Below are 14,062 nucleotides of genomic sequence, written 5' to 3'. Positions count from 1 at the left end.
AATTCTACTACCAGTAGAATGTATCGGAGACGGACTTAAAAGAGTACTACTAGTTCTTTGAAGAGAGATGAAATGATCTGAACTAGTGAGCTGTATGAATCAAACAATTAAGCAATTGGCAACTGACTCTCTTTGTCATCTTACTTGAGGAATGGTCCATGGGAAAGCTAAGCTAAGCAGCATGAGATAGCCCAACTGTGAGAGACAGAATTAGAAGCAAACAATTTTGCCAGCAGGAGACACTACGCAGCAGGAAAAATGTGATCCATGCATGTGAACAACACTGTCAAAATCCATCAAAGTTCAAAGTAACTAAAATCTTGCTAGCAGTAAATTAACGATGGTAAGAGGTGCATTCACAGGAAGCTTATGCTAGCTCTCTGCTTCTTTGTATGCTAGTGCAGGGATTAGTTTTTCCAAAGGAAAAGTTTTTGGGCTGGACTATAATGCTAGTTCTACTAACAGTATTATCGTCGGTATAAGAATCTTGATGATAAAAATATACTACTATCAGTAATTCATATGGTAGTAAAAATATATCTGATCCATTGAATTAGAAAAAACAAATGATTTAGACTAGTTCTACTATTAGTAGAGAGCGTCGTAAAACAAATAAAAGATCTTAGCCATCTAATCTGGGATTAGAGTCAACTAATCTGCTGATGTGATCAGAATTCAGAACTGTTCAGAAGGGATAATAGTTTAGAGAGAGAGAGAGAGAGGGGGGGTAGGTCTCTTTCTTTTGTCTGACGAGCAGCACCTGTCTGTCTGTCTTCCAGCTTGTTAAGCCCACATCATGTTGTGCTCTTTCCCAGCAATCATTGGCTTGGCTGCTTCTTTTCCCCAATACTTTTTTCTTAGATTGATACAATAGAATAGTGAAAAGGGAAAGATTCGTAGGAGGATACTACTACTATATATCCTGTCCAAAAACAAAAATTTGATGATAAGAATGTAGGTGAAAAGAATTCGGTGAGTAGAAAAATACGGGGAAAAGAATCAAAGAATTTGCTGCTGCATGCGTCGGCGCAGTGTCGCCATCTCGACGAATTGTCGCCTTTGGCGCAATCAATCATTGGGATATCCATCCATCCATTCATCCAAGTCAGGTTCATATATATGCTAAGTTCATTTCATGCCATAGAATTGCAAAAGGCTAACATAAAGCCGATTTCAGATTGTGTTTTTTTACATGCAACAGCAACCCCAAAGCTCACATTTTTAAGCACATTTGATGCCTACAGCTCAACCCAGCCATTATATATATATACTTGTCTTGCTGGTTTCCTTTCCACTGGTGTTTGCTTTCTTGTGGGCTATCCCCTCCTTTGCCTCCCTCCACAACTCTCTCCTCCTCACTCTCAGACAATTGACAGTACAGAGGTAGACCCACCTGAAGAAGAAGAAGAGGAAGAGGAAGAGGAGGTCTCTTGCTGCTTCTTTCACCTTCTCTGTTCTTGGATTCTTGATGATAGCTTCTGCATGTGTAGACATGTTTCTGAAGAAAATTGCCTGGTTCTTTCTTTTCTTGATTGATTTGATTTGATATGTTTCCTTTCTTTGTTGCTGTTCTGAACCAATTAGGTGGATTAAGGTGCCACTGCCCGGCTTCTGTTTCCTTTGATATGATTGGAGCAAGGAGAGATTGAGGTGGTTGTGGAGGAAGGAGAGATTGAGGAAAGACAAAGAGAGGCAAAATCAAGAATTGGTAAGAACAGGTTGTTGTCTGCATCCATGGATTCTGCATTTGATACTGCTGCTGTGCTTGGATCGAAATGACGCCAGGGGACCCGGCCAACCTGCAGGTGCGTTTTGTGTTTGAACAATCTCAAAATTGTCGGGTTTTTTTTTCTTTTTTTTGAAGTTTGCATCTTTGCAGTCTCTGGTTTTTTTCATGGTCCAAAATTAGATAGAATTGCTGTTTATTTTTGAGATCATGCATGATTTGGGTATCAGGTTATCTGCATTCATGCATTGATCATGAGCACTGGCACTTTGTTGTTCATAGTTTTTTTTCGGCTATGGATCATCCTGCATATTCATTATTCTTTATGCTAACCATTTTCACAAACTGGGACTCTGTCAGATTCCAATACTGCATCTGCTATGAGTTCAGAACCCAAAAGTCCAATGCCAAATTGTTAAATCACAAAAAGTGGTATATTTATAAATTGCCTCTTACACATAATGAAGCCAACTTCTATGCCTACAGCTTGAAAAGGCTCATGGTCCAACTGTCCAAGAGATGTGCAGCTCATTAATATTTTCTTAATTTAGTAAAAGAGCATCTATATTTTTATACAATGGTGAAGTCATCAATTTGTTTTTGCATATAGTCATGTTATTGCCGCCCTTAATTTAATTATTCTTGTGTATCATTAGAATTTACTAGTGGAGATATGATTTCTCAAACACATTTATGGCGCGAAATTTCCATTTAAAGATATGGATATGCTACCTAAGAAAAGATAAGGGAAAAAAGAGGGGGGAAAAGCAAAGTCAGAGCTTGGCTACCATGCTATCTAATGATAGTATTCTATTACCAGTATTACCATCGGTAGAAGAATCTCGACTATTGATTTAGGGTTTTACCATAGTAGAAAAATATTAACTATCAATAGTTGATATATTAGTATAAATAGATATGATCCATTGCATTAGAGAAAGAATAAGCGGTCTAGATAAGTTGTACTACTACGAGTAGAGAGCGTCATAGAACATCAGTATGTGATAATAGTGGCTTGGTTCATACTGCTGATGTCATCGTTGTCCCGCACTTAACCTATTTTTTTGGCTGGGTCGGCTGAAAGCAGCCAACCAGATTTTCATTAAGATTAAGGAGGGGTGGTACAGTGTAATTTTTCAACGACAGTATAGCTGTCGCACTGGTTCCTCCGGAACCTTATTGAGCAAACATTGCGGCTTGCGGATTACTCACGATCTATTCTAAAAACTCCAGCCCCCTTCCAAGTTGCTACTTCCTCTTTGATCTTCAGAAAGGTTTGCTGCGCTGTTGCTACTTAACCTATTTTACAAATGCTGCTAAGAATTTAGAAGAGTTAGACATCTCTGATCAACAAAAGAATTTAAGTCAACCAAAATGATTGATGTATCAGCCATGCATCATCTTGTCCCACCCTCCATTTGAATATTAAATTACCAAGTCATGTGCTGACAATCAATCCATAATTCTGGGGTCAAACATATTATTGTCGAAGTAATTTTTTCCATCCATACATACATGGTCCAGGTGTCTCAATGGTGTTTCTAAAATTATTTAGTTCATTGTGCAAGGTTTCACTTTTGCATTAGCATTGTATATGTTCTTGTTCTTATGATCTCAAAGAATGCACTACTCTTTAGGTTATATGTCTTCCATTACAAACTTCATCACTGTCACTACACATATCACTAGTCCATTCTGAAGGAAGGGATTTCATACTAGATGTCAGCAATTCTTGCAGCATCTCTAGCAGGTGCTGCAGGATTCTTGGCATTAGTAGGGGTTGCCATATTTCTTATAGTACTTTTCCTGCGGCACCGCAGAAGAGCTTCAGACTCTTCAGAGAGTAGTTCATCCGGTCCAGCTCAACCAGGTACTGCTTAAACATTTCTCAAAATGCTACTCTGAATTTCTGTTCTGTTTCTAACTTGACAAACAGCATCCTATATATATCAGAGCTGCAGGGAGCAAGATGTATGACTCTGGAGGAGCTAAGTTCAGCTACAAGGAACTTCAGCAATGTGAATCTGATTGGACATGGAATGTTTGGAGAGGTTTACAAGGGTTTACTCCAGGATGGCACAATTGTAGCCATTAAAAAGAGGCATTCTCCTCCTAGCCATGAATTTATTCACGAGGTGCGGCAAAATTTTCTCATCATCTACAGATTCTATGAAGTAGTGGTTAAAAAAAAGTACTTCAGAATATTTAACAAAATTAAGTTACACCATTTAGGCCGCGTTCGGCAGCTAGCGGGTAAGTTAACTTATCCCTGACATAGAAAACATAGTAATAGATTAGTATATGATTAATTAATTATTAATTATTAAAAAAATATAAAATAGATTAATATGATTTTTTAAAACAACTTTCCTATAGAAATTTTTTGCCAAAAATACACCGTTTAGTAGTTCGGGAAACATGCGCGTGGAAAAAGAGGGAGATAAGTTAACTTGAGGAGGGCAAAGAACTCGGCCTTACTCATGAATTGTGCCTTTTTCTCTACAGGTTAATTATCTGTCCTCTATTCGTCATCGAAACCTTGTAAACCTTTTGGGGTACTGCCAGGAGGATGGCATGCAGATGCTGGTTTATGAGTATGTTCCCAACGGCAGCGTTTCTACACATTTACATGGTAATTTCTCATTGTGTTTCCTATAATTGTTTCCATCTACAATAAGAGCACCATATGTGCTAATATCTGTTTTGGTGTCCTTCAGGTAGCAGCCATGCTCCAGGTGTAAAGCTAGAATTCAAGCAGAGACTTTCCATTGCTCATGGAGCTGCAAAAGGCCAGTCTCTACAATGACACCAACTCTGAACTTTCTTAATCATATATCAAGAAATTGCCATTCATCCATCATGAAAGGTAGAATTACCTGCTCATTTTTTTCAGCAGCATAATGATCTCCCTTATATTCAGGTCTAAGTCACCTGCATTCTTTGACACCTCCGGCGATCCATATGAACTTCAAAACGGCTAATGTCCTTGTGGATGAGGATTTCATACCCAAAGTTGCAGATGCAGGCATCCGTGGCCTGCTAGATCGATTAGGTGGTGCAGGCCCGTCATCAAGAACATCTAACGATCCTTTCCTTGATCCCTGGTAAGCACTAAGTTGTTCTTAAAGTTCATTATTTAGGTGTTCTACGATACTCTCTGCTGGTAGTAGAACTAATCTAGATTGTTTATTCTTTCTAATACAATGAATTGGATCTATTTATATTTTCACATTAACTACTGATAGTAGAATATGTTTTCCTACTGGGTAGTTGAACTCTAAACCAACGGTCAAGATTCATCTACCGAAGATAATACAAAACTTTATGCTTTGAATGTAATGTTTGCTCAAGTACCAATTTATTATCGCCATTCCGTGATCGAGTAAAGTTAAACTTCCTTTTTGCATGACAGGATGAGGGAATCCATAAATTTTTCAGTACAAAGTGATGTATACAGTTTTGGTGTTTTCCTCGTGGAGTTGCTCAGCGGTCAGAGGGCACTGTCTGATCAAAGCATCATTCGATGGGTAAATTCTAGCACTTTATACGATGGATAACCGGTTCACCTGACATACTCAATTCCCCATTTCTCAGAGGCTTCGATTCTTGTAATAAATAACATGTCGATTGCTGTCACAGCTGATTCTAATTTTGCAGTTTTGCTGACATGCAGGTGCAGAACTACCAGCAATCAAGTGATATATCTGCAATTGCAGATAACAGAATGGCTAGTGGCTATACCTCAGGAAGCATGAGAGAATTCCTGCGGTTGACATCGTGGTGCGTGAACCCGACGATCGAGCATCGTCCATCGATGAGCTTGGTGGAGGCAGAGATAAACCGGATTCGGGAGCAAGAGATGAGGTTGACCACCATCATGCCAGAAAGCACACCAACTGTGACTCTGGGTAGTCAGCTCTTCAGAACTTCAGGTTGAAGAACAATTAGCTAGCTTCCTCTTATCAGAGTAATAGACTAGCAATTCCTATTTCAACAGAAAAAGACTAGCAATTCCCCTTCCATTTATTTTCTCTCTTTATTTTCTCTTTTGGTCTTCATAGTGATTCAGCTGTTACTCAAGTGTACAAAAAAGGAGCAGCTGTGAGGTTCCCTTTATCTCTTTTCCTGTACAAGAAAAGAATGATGTTTCCTTTTTTTGCTACATATTTATAAGATGAGGCTGGTGCCAAACTTGGCAAAAAAAATTCCATTATTATACTACTATACAACTATTGCACCAGTTCTTTGTCATCTACAGGATTTTTTTTCAATACATTGGGGGCATGACCAACAGTGTGCTGCTAGCTATTCCATGCTTTGTTCAGAGAACATGTAAGATGAGAAGCTTTACATAATTACATACATATATGAGAAGGAAACAGAATTTTCAGTTCTCCTTTTGTACCTGGCTGAACTCCAGAGTTCAGACTGTCAGAAATGACACACAATCATAGATAGCAGGCCTTACAGAAGATGAGATGATGCATACACACATCCTTTCCACTCAACTTCTTTATTTTGAAGAGACTTATCATGCAGCTTTGTGCCACCCTGCTTTATCTTTGCAGTGGTTCTGATTCTCTGAACTGTTACTGCAGCTGCATCTATGTAGCAAATGTGACACTGATCGCCCGTTTCTGAATGCCAGCCTACGATTTCACGATCTCATCTCTTCTGTCGACGGTGAAGTCCCACAGCTCGCCGTACTTCTCGTTGAAGTCCCAGATGTCCATGGTGTTGTAGTCCGCGATGAGCTTGTCGCGAGCCGATCTCTCCATCATGTAGATCTCCGGCTCGAAGTTGTGTGGCTTGTCCGGCTTGTCCATCTCGATGATGCAGAACACGACGACGAACACTGCCGCGCCGATGTAGAGGTACTCTCCCTAGTGGCAGAAATCGACATGTATATCAAAATTCAGGGAGCTCAAGAACCAAGACGGATTGTGAAAATGTGATACTACATGTCAGTAGGTTGGAAGTGCTCAATCTGTTACCGGGACATTGAAAGCCATGCCAAGGATGATTGCAGGAGGAAACAACCAGGAGATGAGTGCTGCAAGAGATGCCCGTTAGTGCAAACGAAAGAGAACAAAGATGTGATTTTTCTTTGATTTATCTAAAAAGATGACATTTTTTTTTCTCTGGCTGTTGTTACCTTGGAAGCCCTGAGGAGGTTCAGCTTCTTGATACCATTCAGAGACATCCTCCCAGAAGCCCTTCTTATCTTCAGTTGGATGATTTGTTGCACCATATCACATAAGAATCAGAATTATCACACATGAACATGCTTAAATATGCATTTCAATTCAAGGTATGGATAACTGGATAAGGTAGAAGAAGACCTTGGGTTTCATGGTAGGTATGGTGGCCATCATACACTCCATACTCGAAGTCCTCCTGCAAAGCAATTTCTTTTCAGTCCCAAACCATTTCTTCAGACAAACACAGCAGCAAGAAGCCATGGAAATTGCTCGAAAGGAACCCAAAAAAAAAAAAAATCTCGAGAAGGAAGGAGGCGCCGGCCGGCGAGGTGACAGACCGGGCTGACGCCGTTGGTGCGCCACTTGTCGATGGGGTCCTCCCGCAGGTCCGGCTCGATCTCCGTCAGTGGCCCGGGCCCGGCCATCGCCACCACCGCCCGGCGGCCCCTGCTCTGGCAGCAGCTGCAGCCGGAGTGCGTCGTCTTTATCCTCAGCTGCTGCCTCTCTTCTGCTGCTGCTGCTGCGCCGTCATGAGGAGGGCGAGCTTTTGCAGTGGCAGACGGTGACGCAGAAATGGCGGACACCAAGCTGCTGCTCATCATCTCGCTCCAAACGCTGAGCTCTGCTCGCTTCTTGGTTCTTGCTAGCTGGTAGCTGCTGCTGCTGCTGCACTTATACTTTGCTGCAAGGAGACAAAAACAAGAGGATAATGGTGTTGGGCATGTACCGTCCAGGATTTTTTGCTGCCTTTTTCCTCTCTTTTCTTTTCATGACTGGAAAGAAATCTGCAAAAGCTCACTAGTCAGTCAGTAATCAGCTCAGAGAAATTCAGACCTGGTGAAATGATCATCTTGTGATTAATAGAATTACTTGTTAACACTATTGCATTCTGAAATCAGAATTGATAGCAAGCACAGCACAGCACATAGCCCTCTCTTTACACATCAGGAGAAGGAAAAGACAACTGCAGCATGAGGACATGGATTGCAAAAAGAGCAGAAACAGATCCAGCGACACACGTCAGATGCCACTGATTCAGTGATTTTACAGTGAACCATCAGAAGCTCTTACTCACTGTGTTTTTTTATGCGTCATACTTGGCTCCTGTACAGCAGGCTGGTGCATTACCTGTACTCCCTCTTTAAAAAAATATAATCACTTTTGGTAATATAGCTGTATGGATGTATATAGAAATGTTTATATTTTGGAACGGACGAAGTTCTCAGTAAATGAACCAATGGATAAGCAAAGCAGCAGTTCATGAAGCTCTTTCCACATTTTGTTTCTACAATTAAACTTAATTTCTTACAACATGCGTTAAACATTGCATAATACAGCAGATCCTATAACAGAACCACAACATTATATCTGCCCATGTTGAATTGGAGAATTATTCTGCACCGGTCCAGGATCAATTGTCACCCCCTAAACTGCAAAGAAATCAGTGTCAGGGCTTTCCGAAGTATCTCAGAAACAATTGAATGACCCATCTAGAAACTAGCAACAATATAATGATGGCAGCCTAGAGTTCATAAAAGGATTACCTGGTTCAAATAGAGATGGATAACTAGTTTTGTCTGGCCTTCATAACCAGCTCCTCTGTAGTAGCGCCAATGATCTCATTGGCGCGCTTCAGAGATAGACAACATATTCTTCCAATAGAATCCTGCATGCATCACTGACTTCATTATCCACTATAAAAATAAAGGAAATGCCAGTAACAACACGATGGTACTTTGATTAAAAAATCCTTTAGATTCTGTACGATGTGAATTTTCTCTTTTGGGATCCTAAGTTTTCCCTTTTCCATTATAGATCCTAAGAACTCACTCTTGTAATGATGCCAAGCCTCTCTAACTTCTGAACAGCATCCATCACCTCAAAATTGCATTGCAAGCCAAACTCTTCTTGGATTAACTCTTCACATTGCAAGTCAAGATCCTATCATTGATAACCAAGAATATTCAATTCGACTTCTATAATTACACAAAATAAACTTCAGAAACAAAACAGTTCTAAATAACAAAGCAATACCTCAATAGTCGCCTTCCCATTTTCCATCAAAATATAGTAGGAAATTATAACCTCCTTAACCTGAACATCAGAATCAGAAGCCACAAAGACAGAAATAAATTTTAAGGTGAAGCTCATCTGAAGATAATTATCTGATTTGCTAATTTGAATAAAAGACCAGAATATGGAGACCTACTTCCTGCTGAATCACATCATCACAGAGATGCAGGAGTGTCCCTTTCCCACTATCTAGTTGTTTGTCATACATTGATTGAGTTATTAGGTTCTGATAGGTTGCCATGTTCTGTTGAAACCTGCATGAAAAAGTAGCTTACTCATCAGATTTGTCCAATACAACCAATGCGGAAAATGAAGTATCATCGTAAAAAAATGCTGAAGGAATCAGGGAAGCAAAATTGCATTGTATGTAGGTAGTAATTCTGGCTGGGCACATAAACAAAAATCATCCTCCCTTCTCTATTATAATTTATACATAATGCAAATTACTAACAGGACGAGTACCAAATCAAAATAAATATACTCTCTCCGTTTCAAAATATAAGGCGTATTTTGTTTCGTTAGGACAAGACTTTAATCAACAGTTACTCTACTAAAATGTATTGTGACATAAAATTGATGATATTAGATTCGTGTTCAAAAGCATTTTCTTATGATTATACTTTTGTATCACATAAATGATGTGTTAGTAAAGTAATTGTTGGTAAAAGCCTTGTCCTAGCTCTGAAGGAAACAAAATATGCCTTATATTTTTAGCAGATAGAATATCAAGCAAGACACTCACGATAAATAAATCTTGGCACAATATCCAGCCAGGGCAGAAAGGACGGCAGCCACAACCCAGAAATCAGCTTTGGGCATTTCAAGTGAACTGATAAGTGTAACCTGAGCAATGTGACAAAATTAATCATCAGGTGATGAATCATAGACCAATCAAGTGTAAACATTCACTCTCGATCAAAAAAAAAAAAGAAAGAAAAAGAGCAACCAGTTCCAGTCCACTTACAAGCCCAATAACAACAGAAACAATAAACTGAACCCAGTCCATTGGTGTGAGGCTTGGGTTTTTCTTCTCGGGCTGCAACAGTCATAATTTCTCTTCAGCATAAGTCCAATTGAAGAAATAAATATGGATGCCACCACATTTTTCCTGCAAAGTAGCTCCCTACACTTACCAGAACCAGTTCCATATCTGCCATTGGAATATTTTTGAAGTGTTTTACATGAATTGCTCTATCATTCTGGCCCTTTGGGCTTTTCCTCCTGAAAAAGAAAACATAGTCAGAAATTGGTTATAACACAGTAGTTCAAAGCATCATGCAAACAGCCATTTCACAAGGACGGAAGGCTTCCTGCACCCCTCAGATGCAAATCATTTATGGCTTTTACCTGTACAAGACAATCACCTCTTCAAATGTAGGCTCTTGAATTGTAACCTTGCCAATTAAGTTGCGCAAGCTACAAAACAAGGACAGAAATATCAAATATGAGCTGACAAGAGAAGAAATAGCAAGTTTTTGGGAACTGTGGTGCCCTAAAAGGTTAAGAATAGTACACCTCAACTTCATTGTTTCAAGTCGTATCCGTTCAACGTATAGCTCTTTGTCCTCTTCTTCACCAACTAGATCATCATTCTTCTTAGAATCTGCTTTCGGCCTAGCACTTTTTTTTCTTGAGAAGAGCTTTTGCAGTCTAAAATTCCATTGTGAAAATAGTTAACATTTTGGATAATCAAGATAAAATGGACATAAACATACATATCTAGTGGATAGCAGACCTCGTTTTCTCTAGGAACCTTCGCCACGCGCGAGCTATGATCATGTCCACTTTCTCCATAAAGAAAAAGTTGCTAGTGCGATCCAGTCCAATGCCCCTTCGGAATATGACGTACTGACATACAAAAAGTTACATCAGGTGCATAAATAAAATAATGATTTTTCCAGGAACAACATTTGTGGACAACTTAGCCACAGCTCACAGCCGTTAGGAGGCCAAGCACTCGTTCTGCTACACTAAAAACTCATGAAAGAAAAAATACATTAACTAACCATCTTTCATCTTCTATAAACAAAAACCCTGATAGATAACAGTGAGATTTAACAGACAGAACATAAAGTTAGTTTTTCACCTTATCTGAGAACTCCGGTAGCTTGTCATGATGATGCTCTTTAAAATACTTTGACAAAAGTTTGTTATCTAACTGCACCAGCAAAAAATATTTACAATGCTATTGTCAAATCCAATGATTTATAGATTATGACACAGTCTAGAGAGAGAGAGAGAGAGAGAGAGAGAGAGAGAGAGAATGTTAACCTTTGTTTCCTCAACTTTGATGGGAAGATTCAGCAGATATTGCCCAGAATGAGCAAGCTCGACCTCATCATCTGATAATATGTTGAAATTGCTTTTTTCCATCACCTGCACCAAGATTTCCTACAGTTTAGTGTGCAATGTTGTGGACATTTCTGGGTCTCTTGTAATACCTATTAAGAAAAATATCCCTCATGCATATAGTAGTTCTATCTCCCAAACAGGTTGTTTACCTGAAAGAAATAGGTCAAGAAGTTCTGTTCGAGTGTATCGATCTCCTCTTGTGAGAAGTTCTGCTGCTGCAGCTTTTTGGCACCATGAACAGGGTCAAAGAGAGCAAACAGTTCCTGTGGAAATTTTAGCAGTCTGAACAGATCACATCACACTGAAACAGTGCCAGAAATCAGCAGATCCTGTATGGAGAACAAGACTTGAGTAATGTATGCAAGCTCTCACCATCATATCATCAAACTGGAGATGATACCAAGCTCTAATAGTGTACTCAATCCTCTTGCAGAGCTTCAAGAATTCCTCTCTGTCATATTGATGCTCTTCAAGAAACAGGTAACAGAATTTTAAAAAACTTCAGTAGCACAGTCTCCTTGTACATCCAAAAAGACAATAACTTTGCTTCAAAATATAGAAACTAAGAAAGCTGAACACTTGGTATGATATGCTTGATACCAAATAACTAACACCTCACTATTATAATACGCATTGTCCGTGGGCATTGGACTGAATTTGCAATGCCAAGTTGCCAACGATTGAGATGATTTCTCTAGGTAGATTCCATTTTACACGTAAAAGGTGAATCAACCAACCCGCAAAGATTCTTCCTTTCCTTCAGAAGAGGAAAGATTCTCACGAGACAGCTCCGTGATACGAATCGGCTCATCCTAAAACGGGGAGGGAGGGAGAGAGAGAGAGAGAGAGAGCTCGTGGTATACCGATGAGGTAGGCGAGCTTCATGATGAGCTTGGGCTTCATGATGGGGATCACCGACTCGCGCTCCAGCCACACCACCTCCTTCTCCTTCCTCCCGGCATCCGCCTCCGCCTCCGCCATTGCCGTGGTACCAAGAAGGCTAATGCCGCCGCACTCGTCCGTTTCCTCCTCCTCCAAGAAGAAGAAGAAACGCAGATTGGAGAGGAGAGAGGATGGGGATCGGAATTTCGAGCGGTGCAGGCGCGATTAATTATCGCGAGTGGGAGAGAAATGGAACGCATCGCGGTTACAGATCCACGCCGTCTTCTTCCTCCGGCCAGCCGGCGCCCGGCACGACTGAAGCGAGACCTCCCAATACGCCTTCCAACTTACAAGGCGTAATCCTGTCAGAAGCGTATTCACATCACCTCTGGATTCCTTCGTAAATCAAAGCTTAAAATATGACAAGTTTAGAGGTTCACCTGAACTGGAGTTTCTGCCGCCAGCAAGAAATTCAGAGAACGCTATTTGAAGTCTGACACATGGGCCCTATAAAATTTTGGGCTTTTCATTCAAGAGTAAAGACCTCGTCCTAAAATGTAACCAATGGATTAAAGTTGAGAAAAAAAGACCGTGGATAAATAAGAAATAAGTATGAGTGGGGTAGCCGAGTATAAAATAAAAAGAATTTACAATAAGCCTGATGAGACAAGCTATAGTGGCAAAAATATCTTATTTAAGAGAGAGATAATATTTAGAGCAGAGGGAGTAACTTAGAAGTTCCCATTTCCTATTGTTATGCTTAATTGGCTATTTTCTTTTGTTCATATTATTTATCGGTTTCTTTGCGTGTGCCTCCTAAACTGTTCAAAATGATGATTTTTTCTTATAAAAGTTTCTGCATAATAATTAATTGTCTCACATTTCTAAAGTAGATTTTTAACTTCAGTAGTTAATTATATTGTTTCTATCCTGAAATAGCTATCATAAGATTCTTTCATATTCATCTAACAAAATAACACAATGTTACATGCAACAACGACACTTTTTGAAAAATTGTAAGCTGTATGTGCCAAACTCCCCACTTGACTAGTTGACATGAAATTTTGTGTTGGCCAAGTATGACCAGGTGAGAATTTTGCCTCTCAGCCAGCCAGAGCTGACTCATTGGGTCTTCTGGGCTCTCTATAATATAGTGACAAAAACAATAAATTGAAGTCATGTTTCGACTGGATATATCTATGGTATAATGAATTGAATTGTTTTTTGGATGGATTTCTTGACTTGAGCAGTGCATTCGTGGTCCATCCAATAGACCAATACCCATCAACTCAAAACACTGGCAAGGTCACAGATTTTGACTGAAATTCCACTTTGAGTTGAACACTAACCTGCTTCCCTGCATGACATCAGTTAATTCCAATCTCTAGTCTTTTTTTTTTCCAGCATACTCCTTTATAACTACACACAGAAAGTACCAAATTCAGAACAGAGGGGAGGGGTGTCATCTTTTCTGTTTTTTTCAACGAAAAATCTAACGGCATATTTGTAAATAGAAAATAATTTACGAATAATTTTTTTATGTACGTGTTCTTGACGATCTAAAATTCAAAAGCTGAAAAATAAACTATGATAAAAAAATATCAAAATCAACTCTAAATTTAAAGTCAAAAATTTAAATTTAGCTTACAAACATAAGCAAAAGACAAAAGATGAATACATATTTCCAGCAAAAATCAATGAATTTTACTACGAGTGGTGCTCCGTGTGTTCTTTCCTGTTAAATAGCCGAACAATTTGTAATAATTATTTGAGAGCGCAAACAAATTAATTAACTCCAGTAAAATTTCAAAGAACCAGGTTTAAAATA

At 39.4% G+C, this 14,062-nt stretch overlaps 3 protein-coding genes across 4 annotated transcripts; 1 reads left to right on the top strand and 2 right to left on the bottom strand.

Annotated features, from left to right (window-relative positions):
* The first annotated feature begins 1,718 nt into the window (after positions 1-1,718).
* LOC102716177 (probable serine/threonine-protein kinase PBL21) lies at positions 1,719-5,816 on the top strand. Of its 2 annotated transcripts, none has more exons than XM_006645215.3 (8): positions 1,719-1,805; positions 3,364-3,596; positions 3,680-3,861; positions 4,232-4,358; positions 4,444-4,515; positions 4,647-4,830; positions 5,139-5,253; positions 5,400-5,816. In XM_006645215.3, exons 2-8 carry the CDS (start codon positions 3,446-3,448, stop codon positions 5,661-5,663), a joined length of 1,095 nt encoding a protein of 364 aa, XP_006645278.1. In that variant the 5' UTR covers positions 1,719-1,805; positions 3,364-3,445; the 3' UTR covers positions 5,664-5,816. The 2 variants fall into 2 exon arrangements, with proteins under 2 accessions (XP_006645278.1, XP_015699163.1); XM_015843677.2 differs by having other exon boundaries at positions 1,720-1,805; positions 3,547-3,596.
* Positions 5,817-5,907: 91 nt separating this feature from the next.
* LOC102716462 (photosynthetic NDH subunit of subcomplex B 5, chloroplastic) lies at positions 5,908-7,590 on the bottom strand. The gene is made up of 5 exons (XM_006645216.3): positions 7,266-7,590; positions 7,069-7,123; positions 6,882-6,950; positions 6,721-6,779; positions 5,908-6,609 (listed from the first exon to the last, which is right to left on the bottom strand). Exons 1-5 carry the CDS (start codon positions 7,527-7,529, stop codon positions 6,376-6,378), a joined length of 681 nt encoding a protein of 226 aa, XP_006645279.1. The 5' UTR covers positions 7,530-7,590; the 3' UTR covers positions 5,908-6,375.
* Positions 7,591-8,026: 436 nt separating this feature from the next.
* On the bottom strand, positions 8,027-12,557 carry LOC102718238. The gene is made up of 16 exons (XM_006646578.3): positions 12,216-12,557; positions 11,725-11,819; positions 11,502-11,615; positions 11,272-11,376; positions 11,087-11,158; positions 10,736-10,848; positions 10,516-10,650; positions 10,348-10,416; positions 10,134-10,221; positions 9,965-10,036; positions 9,743-9,843; positions 9,137-9,254; positions 8,962-9,021; positions 8,758-8,868; positions 8,472-8,593; positions 8,027-8,357 (listed from the first exon to the last, which is right to left on the bottom strand). The coding sequence occupies exons 1-15, from the start codon at positions 12,331-12,333 to the stop codon at positions 8,495-8,497; spliced, it is 1,470 nt and encodes a 489-aa protein (XP_006646641.1). The 5' UTR covers positions 12,334-12,557; the 3' UTR covers positions 8,027-8,357; positions 8,472-8,494.
* Between the last annotated feature and the right edge of the window lie 1,505 nt (positions 12,558-14,062).

This window comes from Oryza brachyantha, chromosome 1 (genome assembly GCF_000231095.2).
Source record: "Oryza brachyantha chromosome 1, ObraRS2, whole genome shotgun sequence".
Taxonomy (NCBI): Eukaryota; Viridiplantae; Streptophyta; class Magnoliopsida; order Poales; family Poaceae; genus Oryza; species Oryza brachyantha.
Note: the sequence above shows the minus strand (reverse complement) of the source record. Positions and strands in the feature narration are given on the sequence as shown.

Bases quoted from the DNA above. Each gene is read 5' to 3' on its own strand.
- LOC102718238 (XM_006646578.3), bottom strand. From the start codon at position 12,333: ATGGCGGAGGCGGAGGCGGATGCCGGGAGGAAGGAGAAGGAGGTGGTG. The intron at 11,377-11,501 runs GTAAACAACCTG...ATCTTGGTGCAG, and splicing joins TCTTGACCTATTTCTTTCAG to GTGATGGAAAAAAGCAATTT. The intron at 8,594-8,757 runs GTGAGTTCTTAG...TGATGCATGCAG, and splicing joins GGCTTGGCATCATTACAAGA to GATTCTATTGGAAGAATATG.
- LOC102716177 (XM_006645215.3), top strand. From the start codon at position 3,446: ATGTCAGCAATTCTTGCAGCATCTCTAGCAGGTGCTGCAGGATTCTTG. The intron at 4,359-4,443 runs GTAATTTCTCAT...GGTGTCCTTCAG, and splicing joins CGTTTCTACACATTTACATG to GTAGCAGCCATGCTCCAGGT. The intron at 4,831-5,138 runs GTAAGCACTAAG...TTTGCATGACAG, and splicing joins GATCCTTTCCTTGATCCCTG to GATGAGGGAATCCATAAATT.
- LOC102716462 (XM_006645216.3), bottom strand. From the start codon at position 7,529: ATGATGAGCAGCAGCTTGGTGTCCGCCATTTCTGCGTCACCGTCTGCC. The intron at 6,951-7,068 runs GTCTTCTTCTAC...ATCCAACTGAAG, and splicing joins TACCTACCATGAAACCCAAG to ATAAGAAGGGCTTCTGGGAG. The intron at 6,780-6,881 runs GTAACAACAGCC...CATCTCTTGCAG, and splicing joins ACCTCCTCAGGGCTTCCAAG to CACTCATCTCCTGGTTGTTT.